This window comes from Bombus vancouverensis, chromosome 9, assembly GCF_051014615.1.
Source record: "Bombus vancouverensis nearcticus chromosome 9, iyBomVanc1_principal, whole genome shotgun sequence".
Taxonomy (NCBI): Eukaryota; Metazoa; Arthropoda; class Insecta; order Hymenoptera; family Apidae; genus Bombus; species Bombus vancouverensis.
Genome location: NC_134919.1, coordinates 11,923,607 through 11,946,233, shown reverse-complemented (window position 1 = coordinate 11,946,233; position 22,627 = coordinate 11,923,607). Strand labels below are relative to the sequence as shown.

The 22,627-nt window shown below is 34.6% G+C and overlaps 2 protein-coding genes across 2 annotated transcripts; one reads left to right on the top strand and one right to left on the bottom strand.

Annotated features, from left to right (window-relative positions):
- Positions 1-99: 99 nt before the first annotated feature.
- mRpL18 (mitochondrial ribosomal protein L18) lies at positions 100-1,225 on the top strand. The gene is made up of 3 exons (XM_033345740.2): positions 100-487; positions 590-703; positions 913-1,225. Exons 1-3 carry the CDS (start codon positions 312-314, stop codon positions 1,148-1,150), a joined length of 528 nt encoding a protein of 175 aa, XP_033201631.1. The 5' UTR covers positions 100-311; the 3' UTR covers positions 1,151-1,225.
- Positions 1,226-2,363: 1,138 nt separating this feature from the next.
- LOC117163452 (protein Wnt-5b) lies at positions 2,364-18,402 on the bottom strand. Its single transcript, XM_033345737.2, has 9 exons — positions 17,598-18,402; positions 17,022-17,335; positions 9,061-9,145; positions 3,925-4,190; positions 3,404-3,584; positions 3,156-3,267; positions 2,962-3,064; positions 2,714-2,881; positions 2,364-2,571 (listed from the first exon to the last, which is right to left on the bottom strand). The coding sequence occupies exons 3-9, from the start codon at positions 9,138-9,140 to the stop codon at positions 2,384-2,386; spliced, it is 1,098 nt and encodes a 365-aa protein (XP_033201628.1). The 5' UTR covers positions 9,141-9,145; positions 17,022-17,335; positions 17,598-18,402; the 3' UTR covers positions 2,364-2,383.
- Between the last annotated feature and the right edge of the window lie 4,225 nt (positions 18,403-22,627).

Sequence of the window (22,627 nt, the reverse complement as noted above, 5' to 3'; positions counted from 1 at the left end):
ATTGTACACATAGATTAAGTAACACCGAACTTTGTTAATTATCTTAAAATAGACTTTTTATTATTTTAATTAAATTAAACCCAAATATCATAACATGTAAATATTATGAAAAATATTGTCTATTGTGTTATTGATTATGTAGTATAATTGAGCGAGGAGTTCACTGCCCAGCTTATATTCATTATTTGTGATTGTCAGGAAATATTTAAAGAATTTGAGGTTCAAACGAAAGATATACATACGTATACGTTTTACTTGCGTTTGAATAAACAAAATTATTAAAATATTTATAAATTACATAAAATTTCAAAATGCTTCGAATACCTACTAACACCTTAATTAAAAGACAAATACATGGAAATGCAGAAATAGTAAAAAATTGTAAAGAAATCAGGAATCGCAATCCACGAAATTTAGAACGTTTAAGAATCGCAAGGAAACCTATAGGATATGCTCTTGATAAACGTGAACGTGGATATTGGCATAAGTAAGATAATTACCATAACATAATTTTTTCTATTATAACCTTAATAGTATACTAAGTTTTAATACTGTATCTTTTTAACACTTGTGATCAAAATTTGGATAGGTTGGTTGTACATACCACTCAACGTCATGTTGTAGCAGAAATATGTCATTTTGAAAATGGTCCAGTTATCACAGTATCAAGTAAAGATTGGGGATTGAAAAAACAATTATATAGGTTTGTAGACACTATAAATACATGAAATAGAAATGCATTGATTTGAAATTTGAAATTGCAACTAGCAAAAGAAACGATGACAAAGATTTTTAGATTTTTTCTAGACTTACGTAGATTATTTGATCAACTTATGAAAAATTTTAAATAGTTAATAATTAAATACTTTTCAAAACTCAAAAACCAAATTAAAGTTATACAAATTATTTCAGCACAAATGACTGTATAGCATATAAGTTTGTGGGACGTATGCTTGCACAACGTTGCTTAGAAAGTGGTATATCTGAAATTTATTTGAATAAAACTTCTTTTGTTATTGGAAAGAAAGTACAATCACTCATCGATACACTGTTAGAAAGTGGAATTTGCTTACAAGAACCAGAGCAATATAAACACCCAAGACCTGGGACCATGAATTATCCAGAGAAGCCTTGGGAAACATATGAATAGTATTCAGTTATGTATAAATATTATATAAAAGTATATATATAGTACACAGTAATAAATATAAGTTGCATAAACTAACAGATTTTGAATTATGCATTTCGTCCATTATAAAGTAAAGTAAAAATAATAATAATTTTCAAATTTTGATCTTTTAAATTTTATTACAGATCTTTTAAAGTTAGGAAAATATTTGAGGAAGGATATTCAAAAACATGTTGTCTATTTTAGTATTATCTGTCTTTATTATTTAAGCATTTCTTTTAATTGGAATATGCAAATTTATACAGCATACATTATACAAAGATAGCAATAAATAATCATGTTAATATTAAATAAAATTTAATTTATGACAAATACAATAAACCTACTGTGCTCAATAATATTAAATATGTATAAGTGTGCAGGATTTATCATTACTACACTAGTAACTATAAACTAAATTAATACTACATATTAGGCTGACTTATTTTGCATGCTAATAAAAATATTTCTTTACAAATATAATACTGTACTAATAATTGTATCATAATTGTAGATAACAAAATATCTAAATAGTTCAGAAAATTTATGAAGTCTTTTATTTTGTTTTTCTTTTTAATTTATGAAATCACAGACCGTGAGTCGTTTATGAAACTTAATTTGGTTGAGTTAACTTCATAAATAACTGTACTGTATTTATAGCTTTTATTTTTATTACTGGATTTTGTAAAGTGCACTTATATTTATTGAGACTCTGTAGAAAATCCTGCACATATGAAAAAATAAATCTATATATTACACTTTAAACATTAATAATACTTCAGTCTAAAAATTAAAATTTGAATTTTGAATACCGGTAATAGGGCATATATGTCATTGTTGAATAATATCAAATTCATAATTTTTAAGATGCAAGCAGTGTTTTTAATCATTTAACTATTTTCAGAATTTTAAAAACCTATTTGTATTCATTCATACATCCAATTTTTCATGAGAAACATCTATAATAGTATGAAATAAAGGATTAGTGTGCATATTTTAAGTTAAATATGATATAGCACATTTTTTAAATGATGATGATAATAGGTAAGCATTTTACTAAAGTATTTTGCTAAACGTTTGTTATAAGTTTAAGAAATGTATATACACAGTATAATATTCCCTAATAATTGATGTCTATCTGAAATACCGAGGAGAATTGTATCACAAAAAGGTACATAAATTTTTCTTATGAAAGTATAAAATAAAATTGAAATTTTATTTGCAAGTATGAATATCTACGCTTTTAACACAAGTTTTGCATTCAACGAAACAACACCAATGAAATTTGCACTCGCATCGTTCTCTAATGGTTGATTTTTGTGTGTTATATCCTCGACCGCAGCAAAGAAGATTACATCCATCCATACCGGATGATGTTCTGTTGCAAATTCTTCCGTGTGTACCTAATAAATATTTATTTTTTGTAAAGAAAGAAAGAAATTTGTATAAGCATAGTCTCGTGTAGTATTTATTTAATATTTTTGAAAATTATCAAAAGAAATTAATAAATTAATCATTTAAAGTTTTTGAATAAAAATTTGTTACCTAACGATCCAAGTGTTTCATTAGGAAGACAATAGTTTGGAGATTCATCCAAATAAACTAGATCATTCGCAGTAGGTAACGAAAATCTTGGATCTCGCATAGACAGACGCCCACGTCTATTTACTCTCACTTCTGTTGCCCCATCGTATTTATCTAAGAGAAAATCACCTGTAAAGATGATTAATATGTATTTATAATATTATTCTATTATCGCAACATTAAAAGTAACTACATTAAAAAAAATATACCAATTTCTCGGAAGGAAGCAAGTTGCTGCCAGCAAGTAATTAAGCTGCAACTTCCAGAAACTCCGTGACACTTGCACGTTACTTTGGACCGTTTTATAACAGCCTTTGGAAATTTGTTAATTTCATAATTATTAACGCTAATGATTTCTTTGTCTCTATTTAATAAAATGCAAATAAAAAAGAATGAAATTTACCCTGCGTCCGGCTTCGTTATTATGAAGATTCATTAAGCTTCTGCCTTGTTCTCTACTGCCTCTTTTAAAACTTCGCTCACGTTCTTTCACATCAACGAATGCTTGTGTAAATCTAAACGGATAAAATCTGTTAGAGAAAGCTCTCGATGAAAGCTTTGAGCATATTAAACATTGACAGTAATATACATACAGATCAGGGAGAAATTTAAAACAGTTAGTGGAATTAAAAAAGAGTTTGCAATAATTACTTGTAACCGTATTCGAGATTGTCTCCGCAGCCACCCCAGATCCAGTCTCGCTTTAGATCTCTGGGTCTGCTGCTTCTAGAACATCCACACGAGGATAATTGTCCATCTCTGCAAGATCGGCTAATCGAATATACCACTCCTGCAGCTGTGATCGCATGGACGAACGCAGTCTCTCTGCTTGCTAGGAAAAGGAACGCGTCCGTTTAAGTCTTTTTTTAGCATTTAAAGCTATGCCAATAACTGCTTAAAAACTTATTTATAAATGATAACATTTTAAAACTTTTATTTGTTTAAAGAGAGTCCTTATCCTTGATCGATCCATGAATTAGTGTAATATTCTTCATTTCTTCCGTACTGTTTATTGAAACCTACCTATCTCTTGATTGCAATAATGAGATCATCGCATCGTGATGTGTCTCTTCGTAAATAAGAGGTTGTTAGGAAACAAGTATTGCCAACAAAAGGTCATTGACGAAGAAAGAAAGAACTTGATATAAGTAGCTTGTATAAAAGTGTTTTACCTATTCTAAGCATAGGTCCGAACACTGACTCGTCAGAGACAGTGGAGCAATTCCACCTTCGGTCGTGAAATTGATGCTGGCACTCGTGAATTCCAAATTTTGCACCCTTCGCAACACTTGGCATGTGATCCACGGACAACTGGCATAGCTTCCCTTGGCCTTGCGAGAGCCCTTTTAGCCCATGACAAATGCTCGATGCAGCGACGTCGTAGGTTTCTATCATCTGAGCAGTTTCGAGTTGTGGAAAGTGTTGCAGGCCGATGTTTCTGAAACGATCACGGGAAAAAGCGATGCAAACGTTAGGATAAAATCAGAACGGAAAAGAATAGAGCGATAGAGTAAGATATAACTTTTAGATCTAACTTTAAGATAGAGTTGATATAACTTTTCCACCAAGCCAATATGTACCTCTGTTGAATAAAAATTAAATCCATCATTTTGATTAACGTTAAACATTAACTGTACTGAATATTGTTTGGGATACTTCAGGGTAGCGATTAACAGTTAATAGCGTTATTCAAATATCACGTGTATTTTTACATTGTTTCAGTTATTTTATATTATATTAGTAAATTTCAATACGAGTTTTACAAGGATAATAAGTTTCAATGGAACCTCGAGCGAGATCTATTCTTAGCTCGAACGAATAACTTCCAACGTGGAAGCTTGTCCGATATTTGCAAAACCCATCTCGATCAACCACCCTTTGTTGAATACTCGACGCCCCCTTCTTTTCCAAAAGGCGTGTATAAATTCGGTCGAACTTGCAAAGATTTGTTACGCTGATTATACAAATTTGGAGCTGAAAAGCCGTGGGCGAAGAACGGTTCTCCGTGCCGATTTTTAATGGTACATTTGTGAGTCAACCGAGCGAGATGATGGAATGATGCCGTCACGGACAGAAGTCAGGGGGTCTCTAACGGATCTACCAATCTGAAATTCGAAACGGGTGCTCGTAAAGGTTTTACCAACGATATAAGCACGAGTATGAGTGTATGCTGTACACACTTGGATGCTCTGATATTGCCAATCGAATACATAAAATGGACGCAGTCTAGCGACCTCAATGCGCAGGATTGATGGGCAAAACGTGTAGGAAACAATAGGAAAGTTATGTCATATATAGTGTATATATATGAGGATCCGTGTTCGATATTTTAAGGGTAGTAGAACGGGTTAAAGATCAACATGTAGTGTACAAGTTGTTGGATATTCCCAAGTATCGAATCAAATTAATTTTCTCGTTCGCTCTCCTTACACTGCGATGAAATTTGCCCAAACGTTAAACGATGCCTTAAAATACTTTGAGTATAGTATTTAGGAAAGTAGATGGGTACTAAATTAATGAAGATTTTTACAATATCAAGGCTCTAATCATTTTCACTTGGAAGCAATATTCCAAAAGATAAAAGCTAATTGTCAAAATTTTTTAATTGTAGCTTAGAAAGAGATACAACTTGTCCCAGTTATGTAGACCACTCTGTGTAGGAGATATCGCTCCTGACGTTAAGCAAACTGTATTATTACATCTCAGATGTTTCTATGCCGTTGTTTACTGCAGTTTCTAATCCCTTTTACTGGGGTGAAAGTTGCGCGTGATACTATCCCATGTAACATACAGTGCTTGAAGACATCACCGATAAATATTAAAAAAAAAAGGTAAACGATTTCAAATCAAGCAATTTGACTTTCATGAATACAAGCTTGAAGCGAAGTCACTCGAATTAAAGAAGCGAATTAACTAATCTGAACGAGATTTAGAGGATTAAGATTTTCAACCATTGGTCTCATGGTAAACTACACTAGGGTATGCATAATAGACTGCATTAATATTCCGGAACACGTTTTGGTTGTGATATATTATCAGCTTTGCACTCCCCTAAAACAATGACGCAGGGAATCATGGGAGGGGAACGATAATATTTCGAAGGATCCTGCCCACGCAAATTCGTGGGGCACTTCGTAGGCCGTGCCGTCCCAAAAAGTAATGCCCCGTGTCTCTTAAAAGATTATACCGGCAATCGTATGGTTTTACGTACCGGGTGTTCTAATTGAAATATTATATTTAATTTTAATCTCCCGTTGAATAAACTTTGCTATTTCAATTCATTGATCTAATCCTTAACTCTGTCAACATTTGGACAAAGAGATAGAAATGGGGCCAATTTTAATACGTATCCACGAATTTAATGATAAGTTAATTCCAATATAAAGTAGAAATTTACAAAATTTTACTTTGCACGAGATTCGATCGTTACACATTGAAATATCAATCAATTTAAATATAATTTTATGTTCTATTATCCTAAATCGGATATGTGATAATTTTTTTCTGATAAACATTGAAGAGCGACGTAGACTTTATTCCTCAGAGTGCTCAGGTATACGTTATCCACCTTATTTTGCGTAGGAGTAATGTAATCGATCCGTATTATTTTAGTGTTAGCAGAGACGAACGATTGAGATAATGATTACTATTAGCAGTAGTAAATTATCAACCATGAAGTACGATCTCTCCATTAATACAACTAAAAATATACATTCCTTCGAGACTTTAAAAGTTACTTTGACTGTGCTCCTCATGTAAGAAATTCTTAAAGAAATGACTGTGAGTTTATGAGGATTTTATCTTTGCTTGCTGAGGATGAAAAGGAAGAAACATAGGAATTTAAAAGTAGGCAAAGTTTCATGCAATAAATAAATTATTTCAGAATGAACAAAAATTTTATCGGTATCATCGTTATATCGGCAAAAAGATCAAAACGGAAGAGAGGAAGGAAATAAAGTAAAGGAAGAAGGGATGAGGAACAAAGGAAAGGAAGAGACCATTTTGGAGTAACACGTACCTACTTTTGTTCCTACGGTTCGAGCAGGAATTCTTCGTTTTTTATGTTACTGTTTTTCCTATTTCTCGTTTTTTTCGCTCAACATGCACGTATCATTTCGTAGAAATCTAAGAAACGAAGAATAAGAATTGATCATATTACAAGTGAAAGAAACTATACGCTCGGTGTTAAAGCGAATCGAGCGAATTGCTAACCGATTTCTAGTCTAACATCGAACGAAAGAAACTAAAACATCTAGTGGAAAGTATCGTGTCGCGGCCAACAATGACGCCACTTTCTTCTCACGTGGGACGAGAAAAATGTCTCGAGGCCACCCTTTAATCTGACTGTTTCGATATCGTCGCGATTCACGGAGAAATAGTGCACCGGGAATGGCCTGGTGTGAATCAATTCATTCCTGCACTTAAACACACGCACATCGCCGTGTGTCCGGAATCTAATCTGGACGCTGGCTCTTAGTCGTGACTTAAGGGGTTGTTACGTTGATACTGGAGGGTAGATTAGCGAGAGAAACGCGCATTTTTGCGAGAAAATTGTTTTATCTTGCATAGACCATTGCTCAAGTTACGCTGTAATATTGCCGACTGAAATGTCGTGTAATTAATTCGCTCACGTAAAACCGTAAGTCATGGAAGAATTCAAGTCTGCCATTTACGACGCACAGAGTAGATACTCACGTCGAGTCTGTTCGCTGGATAAAGTATATAAGAAGGATATGTGGCGAATGAAAAGTTGAATATACAAATTTTTAAGAAGCAGATAAGGTGGGAATTCACTGAACAAAATCTGTATCTTTAAGACGGGACTCTTTGGTTTTGTTAAAGTACATAGAAATTGCGCGAATATTGAAAGTAATTTATTAAAAGCTCTTTGAAAGATCTCTCGAAAGCTCAGATCTAATTAAGATGTAGTAAAGATAAAATTAAAACGACCAGAGATTACATCCATCGAGTTCTTAACTTAAGCTCAGATAAGAGGGATTAACTTTTATGGAAATCATATGAGTCCCGCCCAAATGATTAGGCATTTTCTTGATCAGAGACGCTTAGCGATGAGATTTAGAAAAAAAAACCACTGTAATGACTGAAAGGGTTATTGATCATTTATCAACGATCGAAATCTATTAGTGTCATCTTTTGAATTTTGAAATGGGAAGCAGTGTAATGGAAAAGTTGGTGGCATTTATCAGCGATCAAAAGTGTTTGTTTCTCGACATTCTTTGTTTAAAATTAACAACTTTAAATTAATTATAATCCACTTTCGATACTCGCAACTTTGACATATTAGGTAGAGCCTAGGAAGAAAAATTGAACAAAAATTTATCAAACGAACTAGCCCTTTTTCATTTAACTCTTATTTCATTTGAAGCTTCGTTCAATTAATTTTAGAAATACCAAAAGTTAATTCGAAGTCTATCTCAGGCAATATCTTCAAAAAATCTTTGCTATGAAAGGGAAATTTTGAACAACTTCCTCCGTTTTCCTTTCTACTAAAAATATTTGCCATTTTAATTCAACTGGCCAGAAATTTCGACGAAAGGAAGGGATTTAGAAAAACATAAAGAAGCTTTCACCGAAGCAGAAGAAAAAATACCATATTCCCAGTGATTTCCAAAAATCCAATTATGAAGCGGGGCATGAAGGATCTTCACGGATGAAAATTCCACGCCACGAAATCTGTACCGATCTCGGAACTATTCAATGATTTGTCATGGACGTGCAGGGGTGGAAGTTAGGGGTGACTAAGGCAATTCAGAAATTAGACACACTGTTGTCGGGGGTACTTTGAGAAAGAGGACAGCGATTCTATGAAAAATCCTTCGATCGTGTTCCCACGACGCGATTTCGTCTCGCTGTATACAAAGAGCTATAAATTATGGTAGTCGTTGCGTGGGCAATTTTTGCGGGAATTTGATGAGGGTAGAGAACCGTACCTTTCTCTTCACGACATATTAATTTATCGATTATCGTCCTGATACCCCGTACTTGTGTTCTTCGATCTGTACCTTGAAGATTGCGCCGAGTAATTAGGCAATTTTGCGTAGGGGTTGTGAATTTCACGCTTACTCCTTTAGGGAAATCTGAATTATCATCTGCATTTAATAGCAAACATTATCAGGGAATGCACATTATAACGTTTTTACTTAAATGTTTGAATATTCGTAATTATATAAAAATTGGATATTACATTCGTAATTGAATATAATCAGTTATACCTTAACGGTATCGAAATACTCGATATTGGAACTTTAATTTAAGAAGCTGGTAATTCTACAAAAAGGGATACTCACATCCATGTTCCTGGTACAGTCAATGCTACGACGATGAGAAGTAATCGCGAAATAATGAGTAAGCTGCTGCAAACTGCCATCTTGCCTGCAATGTAATTTCGATATAAGTATTAACTTCCAAATTGTCTTACCATTTTTCTCGATTAAGTTCTAATATACAAAAGATAAGACTAAAGAAAAAAAAAGGCAGAATTTATATATTACGATATGGGATACACATGTTGTCGAATGTATCTTGAAACATGCAATAAATCGTCGACGATAAAAATACATATCTCCGTTAAAAAAAATCTCTTTAAAAAAAAGTCAGAGCATTCTATTAAGTTTCTTCCACCAAGTGAAACAACTTTCGTGTGTAAATATTTATTTGCATTTACGATAGCGTGTATGCACTTGAACGGACCCGTTAATATTCGAGCTCCATTAAAAACCGTGTTATTCGAATTAAAAATAATTTTCACGAAACACAATCACGAAGAGTATCTGCTAAGACCATTTCACAAGGGAATTCCAAACAGTAACACCAAGTGCTTCACCCGGTATACAAAATGAGTACGTGAGTACACGTACTAGTATATACAATATACATATATACGTGTATACCAGTTCTGTGGGCTGCAAGCACGCCGTAGCCTCGGCTTGAAACGAAAGACACCTAAGTCCAGGCGATTATGGTACATCGATTCGACATTACACCTTGCTTGCTCCTGAAGCGACTCACGAGAGTCCTCGGTTCTTGTTCTCGGTCCAGGCCCCAGCCATGTACGCGACTGGTTAATAGAAACTACAGACCTGAGTTACGACTCGTAAACTCTATAACTTTTCATTTTCAACTGTTACGCTACGGTGACACGAGAACTATACCTGTTGATGAGTAGAGTCTAGCGACAATATTGTATTTATGGTTTATGGATATACTCTCGCCTTGATTGCACATGGCGAACGTACATACATCTGTTTGCAAGCGTTGACTTAGATTTGGAAAGTCTGTAATATTTTTAATACGTATTGCTATCAAGTTTCGTGACTTAGTAGAAAGGTGGTTTTAGAATTATAGCCTCACTTTAAATTTAATTCGGGCAGATTCTGTTTTGATAGCGGAAATAATAAATTTTCTGAATTTTTTTAGTGTAGTCATTTTGATCTGTTGGTTTTGCTAGTATCAAAGTGGAATGTCTGGAATTTTTCAGTAGAAAAGGCATCATTGGCCAGCCAAACGGTATGAATTTTATGTTATTGAACCTTTTTGATTCTCATGAGAACATTAGTGGGAAATATCTTAATTTAGACATCGAGAACTAATACGGAGGTATTTATATTTTCAAGGTCACTTTTATCTTCGTAGGCAAAATACATTATTTATTAACTACTTCGAACAGTTTAATTTTAGCAAGATATAAATACTTCTTTCTAAATCTAAAATAATCACGATCTCATTTTAGAATGGCGTTGCATCTCAAGGTCTTGGTAATCGATGACAGGTTCGTATAAAAAAGTATACCTTGGGTCTTGTTCGCGAGTGAATGATCTTGGGTAACCCGATCGCGGATCAAAAAGTTCCGCTACTGGTTTTAAAAGAAGCGAAAGAAGAGGCGCGTCGTTCATTAAGAAACGCTGCGCTGTTAAATCAAAAAGCTCGGCCCGATTATGGCACATCGATTCTTGCGTTACACCTTGCTCGACCACGACGGGTGGCTGTTGCATTCAAAGTTGCCCGCTGCGACTAGTTAATATATGCTACTCGCTGAAGTTACGAGTCGTAAATTTTGTAACTTTTGATCCCGGCTTGCTATAATTTCAGTGAACCGACCATGAAACAAATTAAACACGCTTGCGAACGGGAGCTTTTTAAAGGAACATGGTATCCTGTCGTCAGTTGCGAAATGTATGTCAGCAAATTACCGTAGGTGTAATGTTAATTTTAAAAAATGAGTAAAGATCCAAAGGTACATGCAGCACCTTTATGCGCGAACATGTAATAGTTTATTTGGATTGGATTTTATTAGTAAAACTATAAAATCGTGTATATCCGAATTAATGCAATGTACCAAAGTTACAGGAGCTAATGGGTCGATAAATTTTACAATCAAAATTTTATAGCAGTTGCCGTCTATCTAGCTATTGAAATATAACGTTTTCTGATAAAATTATTTCTCCTAAAACTCCGAGGTTTAGAAATTTATAGCACATATCGTTAAATGTGTCTTTTCACTACTGGATCCTTCAATTACCAAAAGTTAAGGTGTTATAATTCAGGTTTAAGAGTTATATGATGACTTTCATGACTGAATATAAATTAATTGTAGCCGGTAGGTTTCAACAAATGGGATAGGTATATTTTTTACCAAGATATTTATGTTTGAAACTGGATAGGCAATAAATTTAAAAATAACATAGCGTACTATATCATTTAGGGAGAGAATATAAAAATTCCAGGATTCTAACAGGATTTAAAGCTTCTAGTATACTAGAAAAGCACCCTGTATATCCTCGTCTATCTAACCCACGCGATCGAGCAGAATATTAGCCGGTGTATAAAATGCATTTGTGATCACGACAGGAATGTAAATGGCGTACTTCAGCACGTCTCTCGCGGGACCGGCCTCGAATTATCAGCAATAAAGTATCTCGCTGGCGTGTTGAACAAGACATGACCGGCGGTAGTGCAAGCACCGCTACATTTGTTGCTGAATGAGTTGGTCTTCGTCGGTTGATCGTTGATCCTGCGCAGCTGGATGGTACCACGCTGGCTATAATGATCGTAAAAGATCGTTGATCTAATATTAAAAGCGCACACGACGTTCCGTGGCTAACGGCCATTGAAAAGAGGAAAAGGAAATCTGTAAAGTTTCAAGAATCCTCGGCTCGCGATGATAATTAGGTACAGATCTTTAGGACCGCGAGGACGTCGTATCTTCAATCGTCGCCTAGAGATACGTTCGTTAACTTTGCCAAACGAAAATTTTATTTCAACGTAGATGATTTATTGTCATAATTAGTCGTATAATCATTCTGTTATTGACGTGTTTTTTCGATAAACATTTATCGGTCTACAATCAGAATTTTGTTTCATCATGACAAAGATCGTGGTTTGTCATTGTGATCTAAAAGTTATGGAAAAGTTATGTATATAACTTGCAAGTTGCATAGAGGATTAATCCTTATTAATTTATTCATCGAGTTCTCTTAATCTTTTTAAGATAAATTGAATTTATACAAAGAACTAGGAATCGTATTAGGAAAATGTATTTATGTACAACTTTTAACAAATAAAACGCGTCAATATCTTTATCTGTACTTTAAATAGTAAATTTAAGAGCAATCTGGACGAAACTGTAAATATCATAAAATCATGTTTCATGAAGCTATATTATGATCGTTTCATCGAGCTATGTAATAATTCATATAATAATGAAATGTATGTTTTTATGTAATCTGGTTGAGACGAATGGATAAAAAAAAATTGACATAAAATGTAAAACATAATTTCATTACTTTACTATTGCTGTTGGCCTTGTAGAGAAGCGCAAAGCAGCCTGCTTCCACCTGACCAGGAAACATTATCGTAACTTCACTGCCGATAAACTCACTGAAATTCTACGGTACACGTTTGCCGGCTACGAATATCTAAGGGGAGAGTGAGAAAGAAGAAGGCCAAGAATTGATACAAGCGGACGGGAAAGCATTAACATCGCAATTTAATTCCTGTTAGACTCGTAATTACATGCGCATTTCAGATATGTATATGTATAATACGCTCATTCGGATTGCGATTAGCATTGGTTTTGGAATAGTGTAAATGTTTTGGGAAAAGTGTAAAATATATTTTTATTAATTACGTTGCTTCCAAAATGAAGGAAACATAAATTCTCGGCTCCTTTGAAATAGTCTTCTACGATATGAAAGTATCCTGACGTATAATCGTAAAATTATGCTCCGCCATAAATCATTGTCTAGATAACATCTACTTGCTATCCTTTTCAACAATATTCGGTAACCGCTTTGTTTAAAGGACAGCGCTCCAATTTAGGAGACATCATGACGGCTTTATGCTTTACATCTTTCAATCCTATCTCGCGGTTCTACTAGACATGCAGTTCAAACCATTAACTTTATTACCAGTTTTACTCAAAAGGAGATGTCATACATAAGTGAATCTCGGTTGGCATTAAGGATATATACAATGCTACTCTTTGTTTTATTAATATAAGATACTAATACAACAAATATTTTTAACACCAAGAATATTACATAACATTTTGTATGCACTTAGCTAAACTGTTGATAGAATACGATTCAACATGGCTGAGGATCCAATGACATCTATTTCAAACTGGATTTTCTAAAAGAAACGCGCTCTTAAACGAAAGAACTAGATTCTTCCTGTTCAACTTTATCTGTGCACATAGAATCACCATCGATCACCATCAATCCTACGTTAGTGTTTTCGAGCCGTGTGCTTGTAGCTAATCTTTCCAGATCGTAACGTTCGATTTATATGACATCGAATACTTTCGAAGTACACGGAATAAAGTATTCCTTGGACGATATTCTGCTCGACGCTAGCGTATGCGATATGCAAGCCTGTGTTTTTACATTTTACAGGGCCATTATTCCACGTTCTTAAACATTCATAAATACCCAGACCACTTTACACCCAGGTAAGAGCGGATCGTTGTTTTCCATGGCAGGGAAAAGGTATGCACGTCGTTGCATCAACCTGTCCTCGACGAGTCGGACCGGGATTTTCACGAGGAGCGGCAGGACGACTCGAGTCCTCTTAACGAAGTTGCTGGATAGGGACGATACGAGAACACATTCACCGTACGCGTGCATGCGAGAAAACGAGAGCGTGCTTACTCGGCTTGTAGACTCGAGAGGAGAGAAAGGAGGTGCGTACAGAGGACTTCAGGTGAGGGACAGTAGAGAGAGAGAAAAAGAAAGAACTGAAAGAAATAATGGTGGAAGGGGATGAAGAGAAAGTTAAAGAAATTGTAAACATACGAGAAAGAAACAGGAAAGAAAAAAAGGAAACGATAATGTTGAATGGAAAAAAGGAGGCTGAAAGAGTGAAAAGAAAAGAAATTGGATAAAGATCTTGGGGGGAAGCGAGCAGAGGACGGAACGGTAGAATGTCGAACGGAAAAGGGGAGAATAAAAATGAAAAAAGGAAAGAGGAGATAAAGAAGAAGATAATTGATCGAGGTAGGAGGAAATTATGAGAAAGAATAAAGAATGAATTAATATAATGAGAGAATAAGTCGTTTTGATGTAGAATATACGAAATTTTTATCCGGATAAAATTTTCGATGATTAAAAGAATTACAATTAAATTCATAAGTCCGATAAGCTAAGTATTCTCACATTTTATGCCGTTTACTGCTTCTGCTATCGCATGGGATACCTGTGCGATGATACGGCTATTATAGGATTTCAGTAGGTTTATCGGCGGCAAATTTATGATGTCTCCCAGTCAGGTGGCTGCTAACTGCTTTTATCCTTACTTACGTATGGAAATGTTAAAGTAATACGGATGCTTATTGAATTAAGCAAATTGAACTCGCTTAATTACGGTGGAAATAGTTGTTTAATTGGAAACATATAAATTCGAATTAATTGCGATATCGATAATGTATATGTTTTAACACGCATACTCGTTATTTTCGCTGGTATATTTTAAAAATTTGTCAAAGAAAGATCATATACTTCAATAGTTACCAAAATTAACGTGAACTGAAATCTGATTAATCACATAATTATCAAATTCGTTTGGCGATTAAATTTACAACAATAAAAGATTTTTAAAAAAGGGAAAAGAAGTCTTCCACCTACAAAAGGTTCGTTGCAGGATGCACAATGGCAAGGCGCAATAGTTAGACAGCAGTACGATAAAACACGGATAATCATCGGATGAGAAACACCGGGCCTCGTTAAAAGTGTGCAGCAATTAATCTGCCTCGGGTCTCGTAAATCATTGAGCGGCGATCACAGAAGGGAAGTCGTGGATCAGCGGCGCGAATGTTCATCGATCGATCGAAGCTACCTCTCAAACGAAAGCTTACCTTAACGGCAATGTTAATCGATGTCGAATACCAACGCGCACACTGATTCTTCGCTAACGAGATCCGATTACTGACAGTGGCGAATTCAACGTCGAGAATTCGCATAAAATCCGCAGTTAAGCCACTTTTCAATGACGCACGCATAACTTTTTGTTGATTAAATGAGAGAATAATTACCGGATACGCAAAGGATTTTTTTAAATAAAAGCAATAGTACCTGAACCTTCTTGTGGAATTTACCTAATATTATTAAAATACAAATTATCGATTCATTAACAAATTCTTCCGTACTTTAACGATAGTGTTATTTGTGATATTATGGTAAAATAGAACTATGAAAACAATATTGTAAAAAATTATCGTTTAAATTAAAAATGAATAATTATCAGAATAAACAGAGCACTAAGAATGACTAATAGGATAATTACGAAATACACAGAGCTAAAGGAAACGGTGTACGAGGTGTATGATATGAGTGATATCCCATTAATTCTTATCGTAAACTTCTCAATCAACGTTATTCCGCAATCTACACCGGACAACTTTCATCGTCTGCAACCATATACTATCTATGTATATCTGCTAGTACGAAAGGCTAGCGTCTTGCGTATCTGTCGTATAGCAAGGAAGTTACTTAGCAAAAGCTCAAACTGATGAGATAAGGTTGCTTGGTGTAACCTGCGCCTCATCCATAACCAGATATATGTTACGATAACGGAAAACCAAAACGTAACAACTTCTAAAATATTCGGTGGATTTGAAATGCCATGTCCATAATGAAATGCAACAGAGATCGTTTCTGTAGAACTTACATTTTGTTCGATGAGATACGTGTGTATTCCTTTCAGTCGCTTCTTTTTAGAATGCTTTCAAATTTTACAGATATCTAGAATATCCTGTGCTCCAATTTCACTCTGGTTTCAGTTGTAAAAACCATACGGTACATAGAAACCATAGACAAACAGTTTTAATGTTTTAAAAACTTCAATGTAGGATTTAATATAGGATTGAAACTTAGTAGAATGCTTCTGTTCATCTCTGTATAGTTGACTTAATAGTTCTTCGTTATTGAAATATTAAAATAGTCACAGTCCCTACATTTTCTGCTTAGAATCAATTACATAAGCCATGCATGCTTTTTTTAAAGATCCTACGAATATATCAAAGAATCTGAAAGCTAATGTAATTAACCCGTCAACTGTTTTATTGCTCACGGCTCCGGCATTTCTCTATTTATGCGGCGCGAACGTAACAAAACCAGATAGATCAGTTGCATTTTTCGCACTATGTGAACTAGTTTCGATAACGCCGGCCATTTAAAATTCAACGAGATATTGTTCCCGGAATAAATTGTCTTGAGTCGAGCCGCCATCGAAACGCGATTTGATATTACGATATGCGTATCCGTTTGTCAAATGAGCATTACAAAGATTCTAATCATTTTTGCAACGGGAAGACATTCCAAAGGATACGAACTACTGATTATCAAATTTATTTACGTCATTTAATCGTCATGTTTGAGAGAATCGCTGTTAGGTTTACTTATAAGGAATTATTAAAGAACATATACCACTATACGTATGTACGTCAATTAAAAGGAAAGAAAAACTTAGATCAACACGCGATAAATTTAAATTAAATTGAATTTGCGATATAAAAACGAAATAAAATTTCAAAAGCAAGGATGTATTATTTAGCTGTAGGAATGACTTTTCAAATTACATAGTCTTATAAAGGGTTAATGGGTTAGAGGGTTAAATAGAATAGGCTTTCTATGTATTTATAATCCTATCGATTTTAGTTTCTAATTACAATATTAATACGTTAATCACAAAGGCAAGGTTACATTATCGATAGTTAATTATCATAGCCCATTAAACCGATTAAACGATTACTCACCGAACCAGGTGTATCCAAAGTCGTTAAGGACGAGTTAATTATTGCCCCAGTACGATCGGGCAACGTTTCACTTTTTTATGGACGAAAGCCACACAACGCCACTTACTTTTTAAATTAATACCGATAACACAACTCGTGTCGGCTCACTTTCATCGAATCTCTGTTCAGATTTCCGGTTTTGCCGGGAAACCCATCATTTTTCACACGGCACAATTCATATCTCATCTTCAGCATCGAAACATTTGATCTTCACAAATACAGCGGAAGAAATTGTTTTCGATGAACAAAATTTTTCTTTTATCTTATTCATGTCCCTATATAAATATTACATGATATAGAATCGTTATAATATACAGTTAGCGATAGTTTGTTTCGAAGATAAGCGAACAATTCATAACTAAAATTAAGATTATAGTACCGTCACAAAATTCTTTGAAAATAAAAAATTGAAGATTTTCAATAATAGGAAAAGAGAAAGGATTATTTAATAATCAAATACTTGGATACACTGCCAACTTTTTTCTAAAACAAACTTTGATTACGCTTATCCGCATTAGTATGTTTAAAATATCTCACGGTTTCCTTTGTCTTCAATCATTTCCATCATGAATTCCGGCGATAATAACGACGCCGATTATACAGAGGGTGTAAGAAAACTTTCGTAAGTCACCGTTGATAAATATAAAAAAGAGGAATCGGCCGTGAAACAACGATCACCTGTTAGTCAAGGCAACCGGACGCGGAAGTGTCATCGAAAACAGTCACTCGAAACACCAACGGGTAAACACATTCTAATTCTCCATCATTTCGTAAGCTCTTCAAACACCGAAAGATTTCTTGTCACTTCCCTTTCTCGAGGCGTCCCCGACGAACGCTGTGGTTCACCGTGCTAAAATCCTCTCGACCTTCTTCGTGGCCCTTCATTCTCGTCGATTCGAAAAACGAAGCGTCACCGGAGCTGTTACGTGCAACTCCAAAACAACTTTACTCTCCTCCGGTCGAACGTCTTAAGAATCACCATCCACGTTGACTGGAAACTTATTTTAAAGTGTCCTTCCTGTTCACCACTTTGAGATCCCGTAAACGTTACGAGACCAGGGGAGCAGAAGGAAACAGAACCATATTTGGCACGTGAAATTCCAGCACGATCGAAAGAATTTTTCAGGAGCAGGAATCGAAAGAGGTTTCCTTTCGTTCGAAGGAGACTTTAGACAGAGGTAGGCAGGATCGGTAAAAAGAAGCCGGTCCCACGGCGGATCGGTTGTTGGATCATCTCGAGGACGTGTGCTGCCTCGTGGCAAGAGGCCAGAGACCGAGGAACGCTGCGAAACCGACTTGGACGACGTGTTACTGCGGAATGGTCGCAGAGTGCAGGCAGAATCCACGAGACCGTGGTACGTTTCGTTCTCTCCCGCTGCCTTGTCTCTCCTGCACGCCACGGGATCGGTCTCTCCTGCTCGTTCTCCCAAAGAGGGAGCCCCCTCGACTAGCGATGGCCTTAAGGCACCTCGAATCAGTTGAAACTGGCACCGCGAGTTCTCCATTATTGTGATTATTCACCGATCGAATGACAAAACCGAATAGCTTTGATTTATCTTCTATAATATGTAGCTCGACATATGACGAATAACGTTGAAGATAAATTGTAGCTAGTAGATCAGTTCGGATAAGTATTCTTTTTGAGATACTTGTCGCTATTGAATTTTACTTAATTGTCGAATTTCTTGAAAGATTTATGTTACCTGTTTCGTTGAATAATTTATCGCGTTAACTGCCGGGTAAATTTGATGTGTTAACCAGGGCGTCAAAATGGTATCACTTATTTCAGTAAGTTCAGCGTCGCGTTCGCGGAATATATGAAACATTTCTTTGAAATGTGAGTCTGACAAGCCATTTTGCCTTATCGTCAATTATCAACCACATTAAAAAAATGCATAATAAGTAAACATATCAAAATCTCTTATTGGACGTACATTTAAACAATTTTTTAGTATATTATAAATGAATATACTGTAACAGCTCTGTTCCAGAAATTGTTGAATACCTGAACTGACAATTCTTATAAACCTGAAATAACTTATTAGTTCTCGGAAAGGTACATTGAATCATGTGGAAATTACTTCAATTAATCGGTGACTTCCATGACGTCAGTGGAAGGTCTAGGTGCCGGTTACCGGAGACCCCCAATGCCAGTCAACGTGTCAATATACGTGTAAATTGTTTGAAAACTCGTGATATAGGAGAAACTGAATGCCCATCACTACCCTCGACGGAACTCGCCGGCTGCTTCTCTCCCCTGTTTCCCTTTGCCTTTCTGTTTCTCTCCTTCCCCTCTTGCCGCTCTCTGGCCGGTTCATTGGTTCATCGGTGCACCGGTCCAGGCTCCGTATTCTTCTCTCTAATTATACCGTTACGTGCAATCGCTCGTGTCAATTAGCAGCTCTTTTTTTCCTGCCCGAATGCAACCCCTTCTTTCGCGAAGAACCCCGAGGAGGATTTCGATTCGACTTCTCCTTTCTTTCTTCTTCTCTCTTTTTCCTTCGAGTGATTCCGGAGAGACAAAGGGGTGGTTTCGTGATCCTTCTCGTTCGACAAAGATTTTTTTAGGAATTCAACAAAGGAACACCAACGAACGAATGTGGTATAGCAAAAATGAATCGAAAGCCAATTTTCGAGAACACTTTATTTATAAATTTCTGAAATAAATTGAACAGTTTCTCCGTTATATTTTTAAAATGATTTGTCTAGTAAATCTTTTAAAAAACCAATGTACAACTCACAGAAGTATTCAAGAAAGCAGTCGTATAGAGCAATTAGAAAGAAGTAGGGTATCTAAATAAAACTTTCATAAGCAAACAATAAGACGTACTATCAAGGTCTTGATACATGTATTAGTTAATGAAGCGAATTCATATAGTAAGGAAATTCTGTAGTGGTATACTACAATACGTATACACGTAATCATTTTTATAAATTTTATAGATCTTTACATTTTTAGAAATTATACGCCATTATTCCTTCTATAATGTTTAAATACTGATTATAATTTCTATAGTAAAATATAATATTTCACGTATCACAATCTCCAACTGAAATATGTAACCGTCTGATTGCTAGATAAACAACTGGCTATAATTTGCATATATATACAATTAGCGATCTGCTGATCCGATATATCAATCTTTTAGTCGTTTCGTTATAATAATATATTATTATTGGCTTCATATGATTATCGTCTATACTATATTAGCAAAATGGCAAACCTATATTTATTTAAATCATATCTATTATAAATCGATATTTCTATAAAATATTTTACGTTACTTTTCTTTCAAAATAAATATAATTTATTACATGCTGGGTATGTAGTACAATAAAAATACTAAGTATGAAATAGAGCAATCCTTTGTATGTATATCAGGATTAGTTCAAGTACAATGTTTAACTCTCAGTGGAAAAAAGAATGTCGATACAATTATCGCCTTTAAAGGTAGTCTCCCTTCGGAATGAAGTTGGGTCATTAGTAAGAAAGGCAGAACTCTTACTCACATCGATGAACACGATAAACCACTTGTTTTACATGTAAACACGTTCTGCTCTGGTAATTGAACGGGTTCATTCTCAGGTTCTTCTACCTATTATCATCGAACTGACATTGAAATAGCGGTTTTTTTTTTGCAAAAATTATTTTAGAAACGTTTTCATAAAAAAATTACTGAAACAAATAATTACGTACAGACAATGATTGCCGTGATAATAATAATAATTTATCGAACGTATCATTCTTTATTACACAATACATTAGATTAAAGAAGATATTAGATTAAATATTTTAAAATGTATTATAGCTAATCTATTATTATATATGTATAATATAATATATTATAATATACATATATTATATGTATAGTAAAAGGCGCTTAAATCTTAATTTCTATGCAATTCGAAATATATTAGAGCGCATCACTAACTACAAGCCCTGCCTACCGAAATTTGCATATGTAGTGGTTTAACAGATCAACGTAATAGGCTGACGGGCGGCACTTCTGAACTTCGGGATCTTTGTCTTTCTTTTATATGTTCTCCTCGTCTTTTCATTTGGAACAGAACGCTCCTTTACCAGTCTTCTTGGTAACATGTTGAGTTTATCCCTTTATGAACTGGACCAGTCAAATCTTTTGGTCTCCACCATAAATATACAAAATGAATATCGCAGAAGGATATCGACCTTTTAAAAATTATATTGAAGCGCTCAATTGCGATATTATCCCAAATATTTGATAAAGCATAAAACAATCTATTTTTTATTATGATAAAATAAATGAAAGATAGGATAACAATTTTTTCGTAATTTCTTGATATTATATTTATATTTAATAATTGCCTTGGAAGAATAAAATTATTTCATATGATTATCCTGAACTCACGAGACTCTGAACTAATCAGAATCTTCCTGATAAATTCAACAAACCGAGTACATTATATCTCGTTAAGCAAGCCGTGTTCCTCGCCTGTTCGATTAATTCCTGTACGGATAAAGTCGTTTATTTGTCATAGTACCGGCTCTAATTCTTCTTCCTTTCTCTTAATTATACCGTTACGTGTAATCGCTCTCCTTAATTAGTAGCGTTTTTTTTTTGTTCCGTTTCGGGCCAAGCCCTTCGTATCCTCGATAAATCTACCAACTTATCCCGTGAATCTTTCTTCACGGTCGGATAATAAATATTATGGCCGATTAATTACAAGATTTACTGTCGATGGTGTCATTGAAAAATTTCCATACATTCTATCCTTTCCTTTCGTATGGAGTGTTTTTTCTATATTAAATACAAGATACACGTGTGAATTTTTGTAACGTTTTATTTGCAGATACATGGAGTTTGATTAAAGATATTTTAATTACGCTATATTTTATATAGAATATTTTAAATTAATTTAATTACACTAATTTAATATAAAATAAAACAATCAATGTTTTCCAATCGTCGTGTAGGACTTACCTGATTTCATTCATTTCCAACTTCTCTAGATCTCATGAGATCTATCTACATTTCTATAGCCATTCAAAAGATTTCATACAATAGAATTATACTAACAAGGCATTTAGCAAAACTTCAACTGTATAAAAGAGTAATTTTTCAACTGAATAAACCGAGTGGGACGTCTGATATTACAAATTCTTCCAGTTGGTCGAATTTGTTCAGACATTGATAGGACAGTGGTAATTACACCTTAAGACCCCTCGTTAGAGTCGTGCAATTGCTCTAATAAATTTGCATATTTCTTGTCAAGAACACATGTGCCAACCAGAGCGTTAAATTATAGAGCAGTTCCTCTGATCCAAGTAATTGGGAGCTAGTGAAATTACTAAACTTTTTCTCTTTTTTTTTGCTGCATGTATATAATACTATTTAAGATTGTATGTAAATTAAATAAAAGCCTCGTAATAATGATCCACGTTGTTATGAAGATATTGTATTCTTACAATAATTAGAATTGTAATAAGTATATCTGGAATATCATACTGTGATAACAACTTCTTGTATTGTATAATATCTATATCGAATAGTTCTAACGATTTATATACATGAAATCATTCTTTTACA